Source organism: Cololabis saira, chromosome 1, assembly GCF_033807715.1.
Source record: "Cololabis saira isolate AMF1-May2022 chromosome 1, fColSai1.1, whole genome shotgun sequence".
NCBI lineage: Eukaryota > Metazoa > Chordata > Actinopteri > Beloniformes > Belonidae > Cololabis > Cololabis saira.
The window spans coordinates 401,868-418,663 of record NC_084587.1 but is presented as its reverse complement, the minus strand read 5'-3'; the positions used below and the strand labels follow the sequence as shown (position 1 = coordinate 418,663).

The following is a 16,796-nucleotide window of genomic DNA, read 5'->3' as shown; positions in this document are numbered from 1 at the left end:
GGCCTGGAGGGATCGGTATCCCCCTCTGCTCCTCCCTGGTGTTCCTCAAGGCGCTATGCTGGGGCCTCTACCGGATTATCTGCACTATGAGGCTAAAACACCTAAAAGCCTTTCATTTTCTCAAAAAACGGCAGTGCGCCTTATATATGATCATTACGGTAATGTCTGTTCCTGTAGTCAGGGGGATTGTGGGTAATGTAGTCAGGGGGATTGTGGGTAATAACAGCAGCGACGCTGACTCATAACGGAGACTTTGAGGAGACGGAGCAAAGCTGGTTTTTATTTTGTTAATAAAGTTTGACATACGGTACTTTTCTTCTTGTTTTTTTTTTGCATTTGCTGTAGGATTTTGTAGCATTTCCTGTAGCAGCTCCATCAGGTAGAAACGTAACTCAACCCCAGACACTATAGTCGGTATTTTACCAGATATTTAGACCCCGTCCACACGTAGCCGGGTATTTTTAAAAACGAATATTTCCCCCCTCCGTTTATAAAATAATTTGTATCCACAATACATCGTTTAAAAAAAAAAACCTTCCACACATAACCGAAGATCTGCGTTTTCGACCACATTCATAAGCATTCCAAACCTGTAGACCATCTGCGCCTGCCGGCAGGCGGGTCTAACGAGCCCGAGTCCCCCCCGTGTCCCACCACGGAGCTGCCGCGTTAAATCGACGCGGCAGCTCCGTACCCTACGGCGTAGGGCCGCGTCGATTTAACGCAGTAAACGGTGGTCAAGAGCAGAGACCATTTATTTAATAAATAGCTTGGAGAACAGATGCTGGATCATCTGTAGTTCTGTAGTAAACAAAGGTCGCACGTCAGAGCAGATTTGTTGTTGTTTTGGAGCATAATGTGATGTTCGAAAACACAAAACTCCGGTTGTCTCCGTCTACACCAGGTCTACACGCATCTACATAAACAGAGTTTTTTTAAACATTGGTTTATTTGCGTTTTCATGTGGATGACAGGTCCAAACGTAGGAAAATATCTTCAGTTTAGTAGATACCCGGCTACGTGTGGACGGGGTCTTAGTGTGCCTTATAATGCGGTGCGCCTTATAGTGTGGAAAATACGGTACTCTCTTCTCTGCCCCCTTGGGATCCATTCTTAGAAACATCTGGTTTCACTGCTACGCTGACGACTCGCAGATTTACATTAAAACACAACGACTCTTTTAAAGGTTTACTAGACTTGCTGTTGTTGTTTTTAAAGTGTTTCATAAAGAAACCTGAACTTGATAAAACCTCGTCCTTCCTCGTCCCCAGGAGAACCCGGGTCCGAGGGGCCGGCGGGCCAGAGGGGCCGGGAGGGACCGACGGGCCCCCGAGGAGAACCGGGACCCCCCGGTCTGGGAGAGAAAGGAGACAAAGGAACTCCAGGAGAACCAGGACGACCCGGTCCTGCTGGTCTTCCTGGACCCCTGGGTCCAAAAGGTGAGTCCAGAACCAGACCCTAGTGGTCTGTAGAGGACCTGCAGGTCTGGATCTGGACCCTAGTGGTCTGTAGAGGACCTGCAGGTCTGGATCTGGACCCTAGTGGTCTGTAGAGGACCTGCAGGTCTGGATCTGGACCCTAGTGGTCTGTAGAGGACCTGCAGGTCTGGATCTGGACCCTAGTGGTCTGTAGAGGACCTGCAGGTCTGGATCTGGACCCTAGTGGTCTGTAGAGGACCTGCAGGTCTGGATCTGGACCCTAGTGGTCTGTAGAGGACCTGCAGGTCTGGATCTGGACCCTAGTGGTCTGTAGAGGACCTGCAGGTCTGGATCTGGACCCTAGTGGTCTGTAGAGGACCTGCAGGTCTGGATCTGGACCCTAGTGGTCTGTAGAGGACCTGCAGGTCTGGATCTGGACCCTAGTGGTCTGTAGAGGACCTGCAGGTCTGGATCTGGACCCTAGTGGTCTGTAGAGGACCTGCAGGTCTGGATCTGGACCCTAGTGGTCTGTAGAGGACCTGCAGGTCTGGATCTGGGTTTTATAAGTTTTATCTTCTAACAAACTGGTTTCTTCTGGTCCAGGTCCAGCAGGGGAGCAGGGGACGCCCGGAAACCCAGGTAAGCCCTCGGAATCCGCTACGTTCTTACCGGTTTATCGTTTTTTCCCGGTTTATTGGTTTTCACCCGTTTATCGGTTTTTACCGGTTCGTCGGTTTTTACCGGTTTATCGGTTCTGGCCGGTTTACCGGTTTCTCGGGACTGACGGGGTTTTCTGTGCTGCAGGTTCTCCGGGTCCGAAGGGCTTCACCGGAGAACCAGGTTCTCCAGGACCTAAAGGTACCGGTTCCTCCCAGACCTCGAGACCTCCAGGTGACCTGAGATACCTGTACTTTCCCATGATGCACCTGTTCCTCTCACGCAGGTGACCGGGGAACCGCAGGTGCAGCGGGAACTAAAGGAGACACCGGAGAGAGAGGAGCGCGCGGACCTTCAGGTGAGGAACAAGAAGCCGTGGTATAAGCTCATTATACCACAGTTAACAACCAATCAGATCATTATACCACAGTTAACAACCAATCAGATCATTATACCACAGTTAACCAATCAGATCATTATACCACAGTTAACAACCAATCAGATCATTATACCACAGTTAACAACCAATCAGATCATTATACCACAGTTAACAACCAATCAGATCATTATACCACAGTTAACAACCAATCAGATCATTATACCACAGTTAACAACCAATCAGATCATTATACCACAGTTAACAACCAATCAGATCATTATACCACAGTTAACAACCAATCAGATCATTATACCACAGTTAATACTCTCTTCTTCCGGCTCTCGGTGAAGGCGGACGCTTTTCTGCTCCTCTCCCTCCCTATCTGCCCTGCTACTGCTTTTTGTCCTGTCTTGTCTTTTTAGAGTCTCTCTTTTTCACGTCTTCCGAAACTCTCTACAATCATGAAATTGATTAACTGGTCTCTCAGCATTTTTGCGACGAGAAGTCGGGGGGTAAGGGAGCCCTCTTGCCCCGATGGGACATTTTTTGCCGGATACATGATGGACTCCTGGAAACATTGGAGGATCATGTGTCTGTCGATTCTGTCAGTAGAGGACGTTGAAGATGCTTCATAATTGGATTCATTATAATTAATAAGGATTAAATAAGGATTTCTGCTGTTTGGAGTTGGTGGATTCCTGGTCTATCGACAAACGCGTAAGTCGTCGACAGCTGTTCTGGCCCTTTCAGAGCTGCCGGACGTGGCTGAGGGGAAAAGCTCTGGACCAACACTCAGACTTTAACGCTGGGGGAGATAAATCGCAAGCTGGATGTGATTCTTGAACAGAATCTCTAGCGGTGGTTTTTGAGCTCGTTGGCAAGATGGAGAAGACCTTGGAGAAGTTGGAAGCTCGGCTTGGCGGGAATTGATCACAAATTTGTCTGATTGGAGTCGCCATTGATGAACCAGAGACTGAAGGCAGACGGAAAATTACTGAGTCTGTCTGTTTTTTTCAATATAATTGTTGATTCTATAATCTGCCCTTGACAGAGCAGCCTGGCCGGTTAGTCCAGTCACAATCTCCCTGGTGGAATAAAAACAAGATGCTCTCCCCCCACTAGCCCTCCCCTTCCCAGGACATCTGTGGACCTGGATCAGAACTGTACCGGGTCTGTGGACCTGGATCAGAACTGTACCGGGTCTGTGGACCTGGATCAGAACTGTAGCGGGTCTGTGGACCTGGATCAGAACTGTACCGGGTCTGTGGACCTGGATCAGAGCTGACCGAGCTGTCTGATAACATCAAGGACATTGGCTGAGAGCAGCTCTGGGGAAAAGTTCACAGACTTACCGCTCACACACACAAACTTACTGATAACCACCTCCCTCATCTCAATGCCTTCCTGCCCCCCCCCCTCTTATCAGCCCCCCCGACACAGTCTCCGGGTTCGAGCACCACGAAGATGCGACGATCATTTGGATGCACCGTGCCGGGATCCCCCCCCCAGTAATCAAGTCTTGTGATGATGTTGTTGCTTTTATGTGCTGAGGTGTTTTTGCACCTTGAACCTGCATATTTATACACAGTGTGAAGATGTTTTTTTTTCCTCCCCTCCTATCCCAGTGCTATCCTTGGAAAACAGGGACATACCGTATTGTCCCGAATATAAGACGACCCTGATTATAAGACGACTCCCTCTTTTTCAAGACTCAAGTTTGAAGAAAGACTTTTTGAACACCAAATTCAATTTTTATACAGAAAATAATTACAGTACATCTGAAACAAATGATTATAACTATATATTCGAGAGAAAAAGCCTGTTATTTTGCCCCATTCATCATCATCTTGACGTTTGCATCATAACTTCTCCTCAGCTGCCGGTTCACCTGCCACTTCCACCCGCTTTTCTCCAGATTGTCGCTACGTTTCTCCACTTTCTGTTATCTCTTCTCTTATTTTCTTCTCTTTTCTTTCTTATACTATTTTTTATTTTTCTTCTTCGTGACAGGGGTTCCTTTGGCCTGGGGAGTTTAGTTCAGCATTGGCTTTAAAGATATCTGGCGCCATCTAGTGGTGTGAATGGGTATAACGTCTAGACCCCGAATGTAAGACGACCCCCACTTTTTCAGTCTGATTTCAATGTAAAAAACCTGTCTTATATTCAGGCCAATACGGTAATAACATCTGTGTCGCCGCCGGTGGTTCCGAAGTCAAATTCACTGTTAGATGTTTCTAACCCTGTCAACTAAAGTCTGAACGTCTGATTCTGATTAAAACAATATATTGGAGAGAAAAAGCCTGTAATTTCTCCTCATTCAGTACTGAACTGCTCTGGGTTCTTGCAGGTGAAGCGGGACTACCTGGACCTCACGGCCCGGCGGGTCCAAAAGGATTTAACGGACCTGCAGGTGAAGCCGGTCCAGCGGGTCTTCCTGGTGGGAGAGGCCCAGCAGGCCCAGCAGGACCAGCAGGACCAGCAGGACCAGCAGGACCTTCTGGAGACGCTGGACCTCCAGGTACCGAGAAGAACACCTGACACACCTGAGGGGTTCAGCTGGCTGGTTCTGATCCAGATCCTGTTTCTAATCCTGTTTCTGATCCTTGTTGGGTCCCAATCAACATAAATATTCTTAAATGCGCTTCTGCAGAAGTGGAAGCAAAGTCGGAGCTTTGCAGAGCAACATGGCTCTCTGGATGCTCTCGACGAATGCTTCGCTGTTTCCTCCTCTGCATCAGCTTTTTTTTTTTTTTTTAATAATTTTTTTTATTGAGATCAATAGCCAAAGTAACACTGGTACATACATCTTCATAACTATTTCGAAGAGAAAAAAAAAAAAACAATAGAAAGATCACTACATTCAGTGACCGTAGTGTACCAAGTATCACTAAAAGAAAATCACAAGTCAAAGATTTTTTTTCCCCTTTTTTTTAACCCCTCCAACATAGAAACATAAAAATAAAAAAAAATAAAATAAATGGATATAAAATTATAGCAAGATAAGAATTAATTACGCAAAAGAAAAAAAAAAGAATATAGAATAAATAAAAAGAAAATAAATAGATAAATAAAAAAAATATATATATAAAATAAAAAAATAAATAAATAAAAACAGCTCACTAAACTATTACTCTAAACACCATAATGCAAATACACACCCACGCATAAATAAAATTGCAAAAAGGAAAGAAAAAGTATATGAAAACACCTGAATGAGTGCCAAGCACTAACAGGCCCCTCTAAGTGGGTAACACTTTTAAGTTTGAGACATGGGATATGAAATGTTGCCATCTTTGATAGAACTTTTCAGTACTACCACGACTGGAGTACCTGATTTTTTCAAGTTTCAGAAAAGACATCATATCCTTAAACCACATAGAAATTGAGGGAATTACAGCAGATTTCCAATGTAACAATAATGTACGCCTTGCTATCAAAGACGGAAAGGCCACAACATCTCTCTGGGCTGAGTTTTAATTCAGTGAGGAATCCGGAATCCCAAACATGGCGATGAGAGGAGAGGGCTTCAGATTAATTTTAAAGACCATAGAGATAGTCTTAAAATAATTCAACCAAAAATCATATAAGCAAGGACAATGATAAAACATGTGGCCAAGGTGACAAGGAGAGCACTTACATTTATCACAGATATCGGGAACTCCAGGGTAAATACTAGCAAGCCGAGCTTTAGAGTAATGAGCCCTGAAAACTACTTTAAACTGAATCAAGCTGAGGCGGGAACAGGAAGATGATGTCCTAACACGGCTCAGAGCTTTGTAACAGGTCTCCTGATCAATTTGTATTCCCAACTCTCTCTCCCATGAATTTCTAATCTTGTCACTGGAATTGTTGTTTAGTGTTAATATAAAATTATAGATATTAGATATAAGCCCTTTTTTGTGCGGACTGTATGAAATAACACTCTCCCAGGTCTGTACTGAAGGTACAGTGGGGAAATCAGGAAATGATTTAGAAACAAAATTCCGAATTTGAAAATAACGAAATAAATGGGACCTTGGTAACTCATAATTTGAAGATAGATTGGTAAAGCTGTCAAACTGTCCGGAAGTGTATAGATCTCTAATTTGATTGATGCCCTTGTCTTGCCAAATTGAAAACCCAGAATCTAAAATAGAGGGTGGAAACAGATGATTCTTGGCCACAGGGCCTGAAGCAGAGGCAATCAAAAAATTGTGACAACGTCTAAATTGAAACCAGACTTTAACCGTGTTGAGGACCACTTGATTATCTGTATATAGTGCAGGTTTTGCAGGCAACGAGGAAAAAATAAGAGCAGGAATAGAAGACCCCCTGCAAGATAGCAATTCCATTCTGCACCAGGCGGAGCTAAATGATTTTAACCAGTAGCAGATTTTTTGTATATTAGCTGCCCAATAATAAAACTGAAAATTGGGCAGAGCAAGTCCCCCGCTGAGTCTGCATCGCTGCAGCAAAGACTTACGAAGTCTAGGTGGTTTCCCATCCCAGATAAAACCGCTAATAATTTTGTTCAATGAATCAAAGAAAGATTTTGGCAGAAAAAGAGGAATTGACTGAAATAAGTAAAGGAATTTGGGTAAAATATTCATCTTAATGGCATTAATCCTACCCAAGAGGGAAAGAGGAAGATTACGCCATTGCTGCAAATCAGAAGTAACTTTTGCAATGAGGGGGGAGAAATTAGCGGATGCTAGGCCAGATAATGAGCGTGTTACGTTTATACCAAGATACTTAAATCCATTTAACTTAAGTGTAAAAGGTAAATCAGACTGTTGGAGATTACATGCAGCTGAATTTATGGGAAAGCACTCACTTTTATCCAAATTCAGTTTATAACCAGAAAAAGAGCTGAAATTACTTAAAATATTCTGGACATTAGGGACCAAACTCAATGGATCCGACACATAAAGCAACAAATCATCTGCATATAGGGATAATTTATGTACAGTTCCATTTCGGATGATCCCAGTGAATGAAGGGGAAGAGCGCAAAGCGATAGACAGGGGCTCAATTGCAATTGCAAAGAGCAACGGCGATAATGGACACCCTTGCCTGGTACCACGGCCAAGGGGAAAATAGTCAGAGAAGATATCATTTGTGTGGACACTGGCTTTTAGGGATGAGTATAAGAGGCGGATCCAGGAAATGAATGTATCATTAAATCCAAACTTTTTCAAAACAGCAAACAAGTACTCCCACTCCACCCTATCGAATGCTTTTTCGGCATCCAGGGATACTACGATTTCGGGAACATGAGAGCATTGCTTTGAATAGATTATATTGAAAAGAGTGCGTGTATTGAAAAATAATTGACGTCCCTTAATAAAGCCATTTTGCTCTTCAGATAAGACCAATGGTAGAACCCTCTCCAAACGAGTAGCAATTACCTTGGCTAACACTTTTACATCACAATTCAACAAAGACAACGGTCTGTAAGAACCACATAATGTCGGATCTTTATCCTTTTTATGAAGCAAAACTATAGTAGCCTGTGTCAGAGTCAGTGGTAAAGTACCTCATTCTAATGATTCATTAAACATTGCCAAAAGTAAAGGAGCCAATTTTTCAATAAATTTTCTGTAAAACTCGATGGGAAACCCATCAGGCCCCGGAGCTTTATTTGATTGCATTGCTTTGATAGAATTTGTTACTTCAGTGAGGCTAAGTGGAGAGTCCAAGCCACTGGCCACCTCCGAACCAATAGCAGGGCCATTAAGACCATGACGAAATTAATTTATGTTTTTTGAGTCAGTAGGAAATTCTGATGTATATAAAGAGGAATAAAATGATTTAAATATAGAATTGATTTCTTTGGGGTCTGTTGCAATGACACTTCGGGTCTTTTGTATCCCTCTTATGAACCGAGAACTTGCCTGACGTTTAAGTTGATGTGCCAATAGGCGGCTAGCTTTGTCACCGTATTCATAATATGAGGCCCGACTACGTAATAACAACCTTTCCGCTTCTTTGGTTGAAATTAAATCAAATTCTAATTGTAAATCAATCCGCTGTTTATACAGCTCAGGCGTAGGGTTTAAAGCATATCTTTGATCTAAATTACCAATGGCAGTAGACAGTTCGGCCAACCTCGCATTGCGTCTCTTATTCGAAAATGAGGAGTAATATATGATCTGACCTCTTAGGTAGGATTTAAGTGTCTCCCATAGTAAAGAATATGAAGTAGATTCATTTTTATTAAACAATAAAAATTCATCGATTGAGTGAGAGATAAAATCACAGAATTCCTTTTCCGCCAATAGAAGAGAATTGAACCTCCATAGAGGTGGACTGCATTTGTGAAGACCTATCTGAACATCTAACAGTAGTGGTGCATGATCCGATATAATTATACTCAAGTAGTCAGAGGAAACTACACAGGAATTTAAAGACTGATCTATAAAAAAATGATCAATCCTGGAGTAAGAATGGTGTACCTTAGAGAAAAAAGAAAATTTTTGTACAGATGGATTGCGGGATCTCCAGGGGTCAACCAAACCATTACGATTCATAAAATCAGAGAATGCTTGAGACATAGAAGATATATTCAGACTACGAGGATTGGAACGATCTAACGCTGGATCGAAGACACAATTCAAGTCGCCTCCAAAAATTAACAAATGCGAATTCAAAAAAGGTATTTTACTCAGCAGGCTATTGGCAAAACCAGCATCATCAAAGTTTGGGGCATATACGTTGACTAATAAGACTTTTTTATGCATCAACAACCCTGCAACTATGACATACCTGCCATTCTTATCAGCTATGACATTGGTGGGTGAAAACTGAACTTTCTTACTGATTAGAATAGCGACTCCTCTGGATTTGGAGTTGAACTCTGAGTGAAAAACTTGACTCACCCATGGGCGCTGCAACCTATGATGGTCTTTAGTCTGAAGATGAGTCTCTTGTAAGAAAACTACAGAGGGCTTTAACTTTTTCAAGTGTGTAAATACCTTCGACCTTTTTACTGGATGTCCCATGCCCTTGATGTTCCAACTAATGAAACAAAGAGATGTGCCTGGCCCAGCAATATCAGAACTTATGGTGTTATTACTCATTTAAGAACATAAAAAAAAAATATATAATAGAATGAAAAAAATAAAAAATAAAAAAAATAAAATAAAATAAAAGTGAGCTCCCCCCACCCTCCCCCCCAAAACCCTGAACAAGTACACCCATAGTCCCCATAAAGAACAAGAACAGTGGAGACAGCAGTGTCATTTTGAAAAACGGTTGTTCACAGCAAAATAGGAACAACTCGGAAACAGAGTAACCAATGGCAGAAGAACAAAGCGAGAAGTGACTCCCACCAATTTCAAAACAGAAATAAAATATGTGCAATATTGATAAAACATATAAAAAAACAACCATCATTGGGAGTTCAGCAAAAAAAAAAAAGAGAGAAAAAAAAAAGCGCGGCTCACCCTGGGATCAAAGTCTTCACATAAAGCATCGCCTCCTCCGGAGAGGTAAAGTACTTCTCTGCACCCCCATGAGTAAAACGTAGCTTCGCCTGGTGCAAAAGTCCATACCTGACTCCTTCAATGTCCCGGAGAACACGCCTGACACGGTTGAAGGCAGCGCGAGCACGGGCCACCTTCGCAGTATAATCCGGGAAGATCGATATCACTTTGCCCCCAAATTTGATTGCCTGAGGCTCTTTTGCACGACGTAAAATGTCGACACAATCATTGTAGTAGTGGAGCCTGCACACTACGGCTCTTGGTCGCTCACCCGGTTTAGGTTTGGGTTGAGTGGTCTGGTGAGACCGATCCACCAGGGGTAACTTCTCCATCCCGAGCGCTTCCTTGAGCATCGCGGCCACGGCTGTGGGGGAACAAGAATCGGGGCCCTCTGCGACACCGAGAATCCTGATATTGTTGCGGCGTGATCTTGACTCTAAGTTCTCACATTTTTCCTCCAGCATAACAACTTTGGCGGTGAGGCGGTCAATCGATGCTTTCATCCCGACTACGTCATCAGTGCATCCCGAGAGCGCCTCTTCCACATCTCCCATTACTCCCGTTAGCTTAGCCAACTTAGCATCGGTACTAGCCTTGTCATTAGCTAGTTGAGACTTCACCGATTGCAGTTCAGACTTGATAGGTGACAAGGCATCCCCTATAACTTCTTGCAGCTGCTTTCTTATGATTCCAGCAATATCCTCTTTCAGAGAAGCCATTAAGTCCAGTTTTAGGGCATTGGTGTCCATACTGGGCGGTGACGGGGCTGATTCGGATGCGGCGGCCTGTGAGCACGGCTTCAGGTGCGTCTGAATAGTGCGGGATTTACCCTTTCCCGTCATTGCAAAATGGCCAAAAAAAACTATCAACGGGCACAACGTGCAACCAACAAGATAAAATGATAGGTTGAGTTACAAAAAAGCACAGTTGGATAACACTTATTATAGAAATTGGCAGGAGCCACCGAATACACGTCCTACTCCATCAAGCGCTCGGCCACTCCCCCCCTGCATCGGCTTTTTATTGAGAATGGGAAACAGGAAATGACCATATTAGGAACAGTGAACAGTGAATGGACAATTGGACGGAAACAGGAAACATACGGAGGTAACAGACATCGGGGTTAAAGGTCACACATGTGACATTTTCAGTTAAAGAGGAACTAATCTAGAATGCAGAAGCTTAAAGTTTTTAAAAGCAATGGGTCACTGGGGTCAAATGCCTTCCTGGACAAAACAGGAACTTCATGGGGGTCTTGAACAGATGGTCCAGGCTAACCTTTAGTTAACCCTAAAGGACAATGGGACAGTTGTCCCAGGACAGTCCCCCCCCTGAGTAGATCAGGAAGTGGCTGCGCTGTCATCTGTAAACAGAGCATGTGACAGTTTCATGAGGACAAAACTAGTTCAAAGGTTTGATTAACCTCACATCCTGGTCCTGATCCTGATCCTGGTCCTATTTCTGATCCTGATCCTGATCCTGATCCTGTTTCTGTTTCTGATCCTGATCCTGATCCTGTTTCTGATTCTGATCCTGATCCTGATCTTCTTTCCTTCTCCAGGTCTTCCAGGACTCCAGGGACCTCCAGGTAAGAACCCGTCCCAGATCCTGATGGTTGGACTCCCAGCAGGACGGAGGTTTTGATGGTTCTGGTTCTGGTGTCTCTGCAGGTGCAGCAGGAACCCCAGGACCCCCTGGTGGTAAAGGTAATAATAATAATAATAATAATAATAATAATAATAATAATAATAATAATAATAATAATAATAATAATAATAATAAATTAATAATAAAGGTAAAGCTCTGATTTCCAGGAATAAAAATAAATCCTCACTGCAACTTTAACTTCTTGGTTTCACTGTTATTAAGTAATAACAGTGAAACCAAGCAGTCTGCCGTGGCGAACCTGGAGTGAAGGATCATAGGTAATCCCCGGACCTAGAGCTTCTCTCCCCAACGGTCGTCCCAACCCGGTACCGAGTGAGAACCGTTTCATCACTGGACCTCTTCCTCCCTAACGCGGTTCTGTCTTTCAGGTGAACCCGGACCAGCGGGGAAAGTCGTCAGCGCCGGTAAGAACCAGAACCGTGTACCAGAACCCAGAACCGTGTACCAGAACCCAGAACCGTGGACCGGTACCGTCTCAGGGAGAGACAGAACCCAGAACCGTGGACCGGTACCGTCTCAGGGAGAGACGGTCCGGTAAACCAGACCCGGTTTCTGTCCCCGTTCCAACAGGTTCTGATACCAGACCTGGTTTCTGTTCTAACAGGTTCTGGTACCGTAGCCGTCCCTGGACCTCCAGGACCGTCCGGGCCTCCTGGTCCTGCTGGACCCCCCGGTGTGTCTGGTCCCATCGGCCCGGCCGGGATCCCCGGACAGACAGGTACCGATCAGAACCTACCGATCAGAACCTTCCGATCAGAACCTACCGATCAGAACCTACCGATCAGAACCTACTGATCAGATCAGAACCTACCGATCAGAACCTACCGATCAGAACCTACCGATCAGAACCTACCGATCAGAACCTACCGATCAGATCAGAACCTACCGATCAGAACCTACCGATCAGAACCTACCGATCAGAACCTACCGATCAGAACCTACTGATCAGAACCTTACCGATCAGAACCTACCGATCAGAACCTACTGATCAGAACCTACCGATCAGAACCTACTGATCAGAACCTACCGATCAGAACCTACCGATCAGAACCTACCGATCAGAACCTACCGATCAGAACCTACCGATTGTTAGAGATGTGCGTAATATGATTGTTCCAAGTGCGATTTTCGTCAATCATAAACCTAGAACTTTAGTTACCGTAACTCTTTCCAAAATGTTATTGGAAATAAGAACCAGGGCGTTAGTAGCTTGTTGGTTTCTAGGGAAAAATACCATGTATGAACTTTTCTTTATATTAATAATTTGTCGGCCTTTAACCAGGTGTCAACCTTGATCAATTCCATGTTCATTTCAGATATTAGTTTATGACCGTTGTTACCAGACCCGGTACGGCAGCCTTTGCTTCAAGGGTTAAATGTAAATGTTTGTTTTTTTAAATACATTTATGGAATAACTACAAATGCAAATAAGAACAACATGATCGATTTCACTGTCAGATTAATCAAAGATTTGAAAAAGTTTGTCATTATGAAACTACCAGAATCAGAATTTAGGCCTATTAAGGTCAGCTGGTTGTCACATTCTTATCACAGGTTAACAGATCAGGGCAGCCCTTCCTGTGTTCCGTTAAGGGTTTGGGCTATCCTGGGACAACTGTCCCATTGTATTTTTAAGGTTTAAGGAGTTTTTGTCAGGGGGGTCGACTGACAGCCGTCTCATTGTCTTTAAAAGTTAGCTAAGGGTTAGTTGACCATCTGATGACAACAAAACCCCCTTGACCATTTGAGGTTTCTTAAAAGGATGTCTGTTACTCTGCACACCACAATATAAGTTGCTTATTAACTGAAAAGTCATAGGTGTGACCTCTTTAACTATCATCTGATACCATGTCTGTTCTCCATCTGTTCTTTGTCCATTATCTATACATTGACAGTCTGTTTACCAAACATGGTCTTTTTCTGTCACCCTTGCTGAATAAAAAGCCCCAGGGTGCAGAGAGAATTTGAGAGAAGACCTGACGAGCTCTAAGAGGAGGGCCGTGTTGCCCTGAAGCTCCTCAGACTTCTCCCCCAGACTTCTGCAGAAGTGCCTTGAAAATCATCCCACAGTCTCTGTGTCTTTCCTAAGTTATTAATTTATATTATGACGATTTAGGAACCTAACATTCACTAGTTATTATACACTGCAAAAACTCAAAATCTTAACAGGAATGTTTGTCTTATTTCTAGTTAAAATGTCAAATCTTTAGTCTCATTTTTTATTTTTTTTTTTAAATCTCATTACATTTAAGACAAGACTCAAAAACAAGTTTCAAGTGAAAATCTACTTGAAACAGGTGAAAATTGTCAAATATAAAGTAATTTTTCTGGTAATGACTCTTGTTTTAAGTTTAATGAGATTTTTTGACTAAAAATGAGACATTTTAACTAAAAATAAGACAAATATTCCTGGTAAGATGTAGAGTTTTTGCAGTGAGCGAGACTGCATCGAAAAAGTTCCAGTTTTCTTGACCACACAGATCAGCTACATAAACTTCTGTGATGAATATTTGCTGGATGTGTTATTGATACTCTAGTTAAGTTCTGTGACTCGTAACCTTGCCGTACCTTAGTAAGACTGAATTGACGCCACTGTACCAGATAATAAAAATGTGATTTCTCATTTAGGTCCGAAGGGAGAGAAGGGAGAGACGGGAGAGAAGGGAGAGACCGGAGAGAAGGGAAAAAGAGGGGAACAAGGAGAAACAGGGAAGCAAGGAGAAACAGGGGAGCCGGGGGAGCAAGGCCAGCGTGGAGAGCCGGGTACCAGCGTCTCATCAGAACCGGCCACCGGACAGAACCGTGAGCTTTAGTCCCAAACCTTCTCGGTGTCTCTGGTGGACGATACGTCTGATATTCCTTAATGGTTCTTCTCCCAACAGAAGTGGCTGGACCTCCTGGACCTCCTGGACCCCCAGGACCCGCTGGAGCTCCGGGTCAGCAGGGTCGTCCTGGTACGTTCAAGTAACCCCAGTTACACTTCTGTGGTGCCCCGCACAGCCTGATGGGTATTCCCCGCACAGCCTGATGGGTATTCCCCGCACAGCCTGATGGGTATTCCCCGCACAGCCTGATGGGTATTCCCCCGCACAGCCTGATGGGTATTCCCCCCACAGCCTGATGGGTATTCCCCCGCACACACAGCCTGATGGGTATTCCCCCCCACAGCCTGATGGGTATTCCCCCCACAGCCTGATGGGTATTCCCCCGCACACACAGCCTGATGGGTATTCCCCCCACAGCCTGATGGGTATTCCCCCGCACAGCCTGATGGGTATTCCCCCGCACAGCCTGATGGGTATTCCCCCCACAGCCTGATGGGTATTCCCCCCCACAGCCTGATGGGTATTCCCCCCACAGCCTGATGGGTATTCCCCCGCACACACAGCCTGATGGGTATTCCCCCCCACAGCCTGATGGGTATTCCCCGCACAGCCTGATGGGTATTCCCCCACAGCCTGATGGGTATTCCCCCCACAGCCTGATGGGTATTCCCCCGCACACACAGCCTGATGGGTATTCCCCCGCACAGCCTGATGGGTATTCCCCCGTCGTGACCTCTGCCTGACCCTTAATCCAACAATCGTCCAAGATAGATTGGCTTAGCTTAACTTGTTCCTGCACTTGTAAAAGTCGCCCAAAACTCCTATCCAAGTTATACCCAAAGTAAATGTAAAGCTGTTCTTGAACCGTTTGAAGTTCATGGTTCTGGTTTCTTTTGAAAGGTAACACTCTGAAGTTTTCCCCCAACTGTCAGAATCTGTAACTGTAACGGTAACTGTAACTGTAACTGCTACTATAATTCAGTAATCCCAGTTTGAACACACTGAAATAGAAGGTTTTTATGTGTTTTGTAATCAGATGTTGCAGATGAATCTTTGACTTATTGGTTTTAAAACACACTGAGACACAGCCTGGAGCCTTATCTAGTGCAAGTTCAAATTTGATAACAATACCACAAAAAATGAGCATTTTACACATGTTTTTGTAAGACTATGTCAAACTATTACAAAGAGTTTTATTATAACAATTATGTCCCATGGGCATAACGTTTGAACCGTTGAATTTACCACGTACATATATATATATATATCGTTGTGTTCAGCATTTCATTTGTTCTACAATTGCACCATCTTCTGGGCGAATGCTGCAATGGCCGAGGTTTTTCTCATGACAAAAAGCCGGACGTGCTCGTCCCGCCCCAACACATGAGGGGACAGGAAGCTCCTGATTGGCCGGATGACCTGTCAATCAATGTAGAGCGTACGCTCCATTTTAGCATCACGCTCTCCCGTCCGAAAACGTGCAGGACGGAGGAGTTACAGACGTAAACTAATAATAACATGTGCTGATGAGGCTGTTTGTGGATATTTACTGGTATAATAAAGTATTTTGAACTAAATACTTTACTGGATGGGATCTAATAGACATTTGGTTTGTACAAGATTTGTAAATGACCTAGTTTTGTAAATTTTGGAGTGAGTGTGCACCGGATATGAACTGGAGGGGGCGAGGGCTGGAGGTGTCACGGAAGTGGCGGTGGAGACTGTTATAGCTTGAACTAGAAGGTTTACCTGAAGTAACCGATGATGTCACTGTTGTCCAGGTGAGGGCCGGCCGGGTCCCCCGGGCCTCCGGGGTCGTCCTGGAGACGCAGGTAAGTCCCGCCTCACAGGTGCACCTGTGCTGTTTCATATCAACAGCATTCAGACCGCGTTGTGTCCTCGCAGGCGTTGGCGTACCTGGACCCAAGGGAGACAAGGGAGACAAGGGAGAGCCAGGAGACATGGGAGACAAAGGACCCAAGGGAGACGTTGGAGAGCCGGGCAGCTTTGTGCCGAACTCAGGTCGGTAGAACTCACCTCAAATCCAGTCCCTCTGGTTCTGGTTTTGATGGACGTTCTCCTTGTTGTGGCTCAGGAACTTTCTTTTCTTTACCCCCCCCCCCCGACCCCCCCGTTTAAATTTTGTGCATATCCCGACTGTCAAAGTCACATTTTATGAATCCCAACACCTATGTCTACATTCTGACCAAAAATTATTTGTCTGCCTTTTACGGTTTGGCCGTGAGCTCGAGGTACAAATAAAAAGTGTTTCTCGCACTCTAGCAACCGACACCCGCACTCTAGATTTGACAAAAAAAGTTTGTTTTGGAGAGAAGAGAAGTTTTCCTCCGTTTTGACGTTTGAATGACATTTCTACGTGCAAGTA

The 16,796-nt window shown here is 44.3% G+C and overlaps 1 protein-coding gene across 1 annotated transcript in view; it reads left to right on the top strand.

Moving 5' to 3' along the window:
* Positions 1–16,796, top strand: part of LOC133449325 (collagen alpha-1(I) chain-like) — a 72,185-nt gene that overhangs the window by 37,329 nt on the left and 18,060 nt on the right. Inside the window, exons 20-32 of the mRNA XM_061728468.1 lie at positions 1,272–1,439; positions 2,022–2,057; positions 2,223–2,276; positions 2,362–2,433; positions 4,802–4,972; positions 11,479–11,505; positions 11,588–11,623; positions 11,954–11,989; positions 12,190–12,303; positions 14,214–14,387; positions 14,468–14,539; positions 16,192–16,242; positions 16,316–16,432. Of these exons, the coding sequence (XP_061584452.1) occupies positions 1,272–1,439; positions 2,022–2,057; positions 2,223–2,276; positions 2,362–2,433; positions 4,802–4,972; positions 11,479–11,505; positions 11,588–11,623; positions 11,954–11,989; positions 12,190–12,303; positions 14,214–14,387; positions 14,468–14,539; positions 16,192–16,242; positions 16,316–16,432 (1,128 nt within the window). The remainder of the gene's footprint in view (positions 1–1,271; positions 1,440–2,021; positions 2,058–2,222; positions 2,277–2,361; positions 2,434–4,801; positions 4,973–11,478; positions 11,506–11,587; positions 11,624–11,953; positions 11,990–12,189; positions 12,304–14,213; positions 14,388–14,467; positions 14,540–16,191; positions 16,243–16,315; positions 16,433–16,796) is intronic.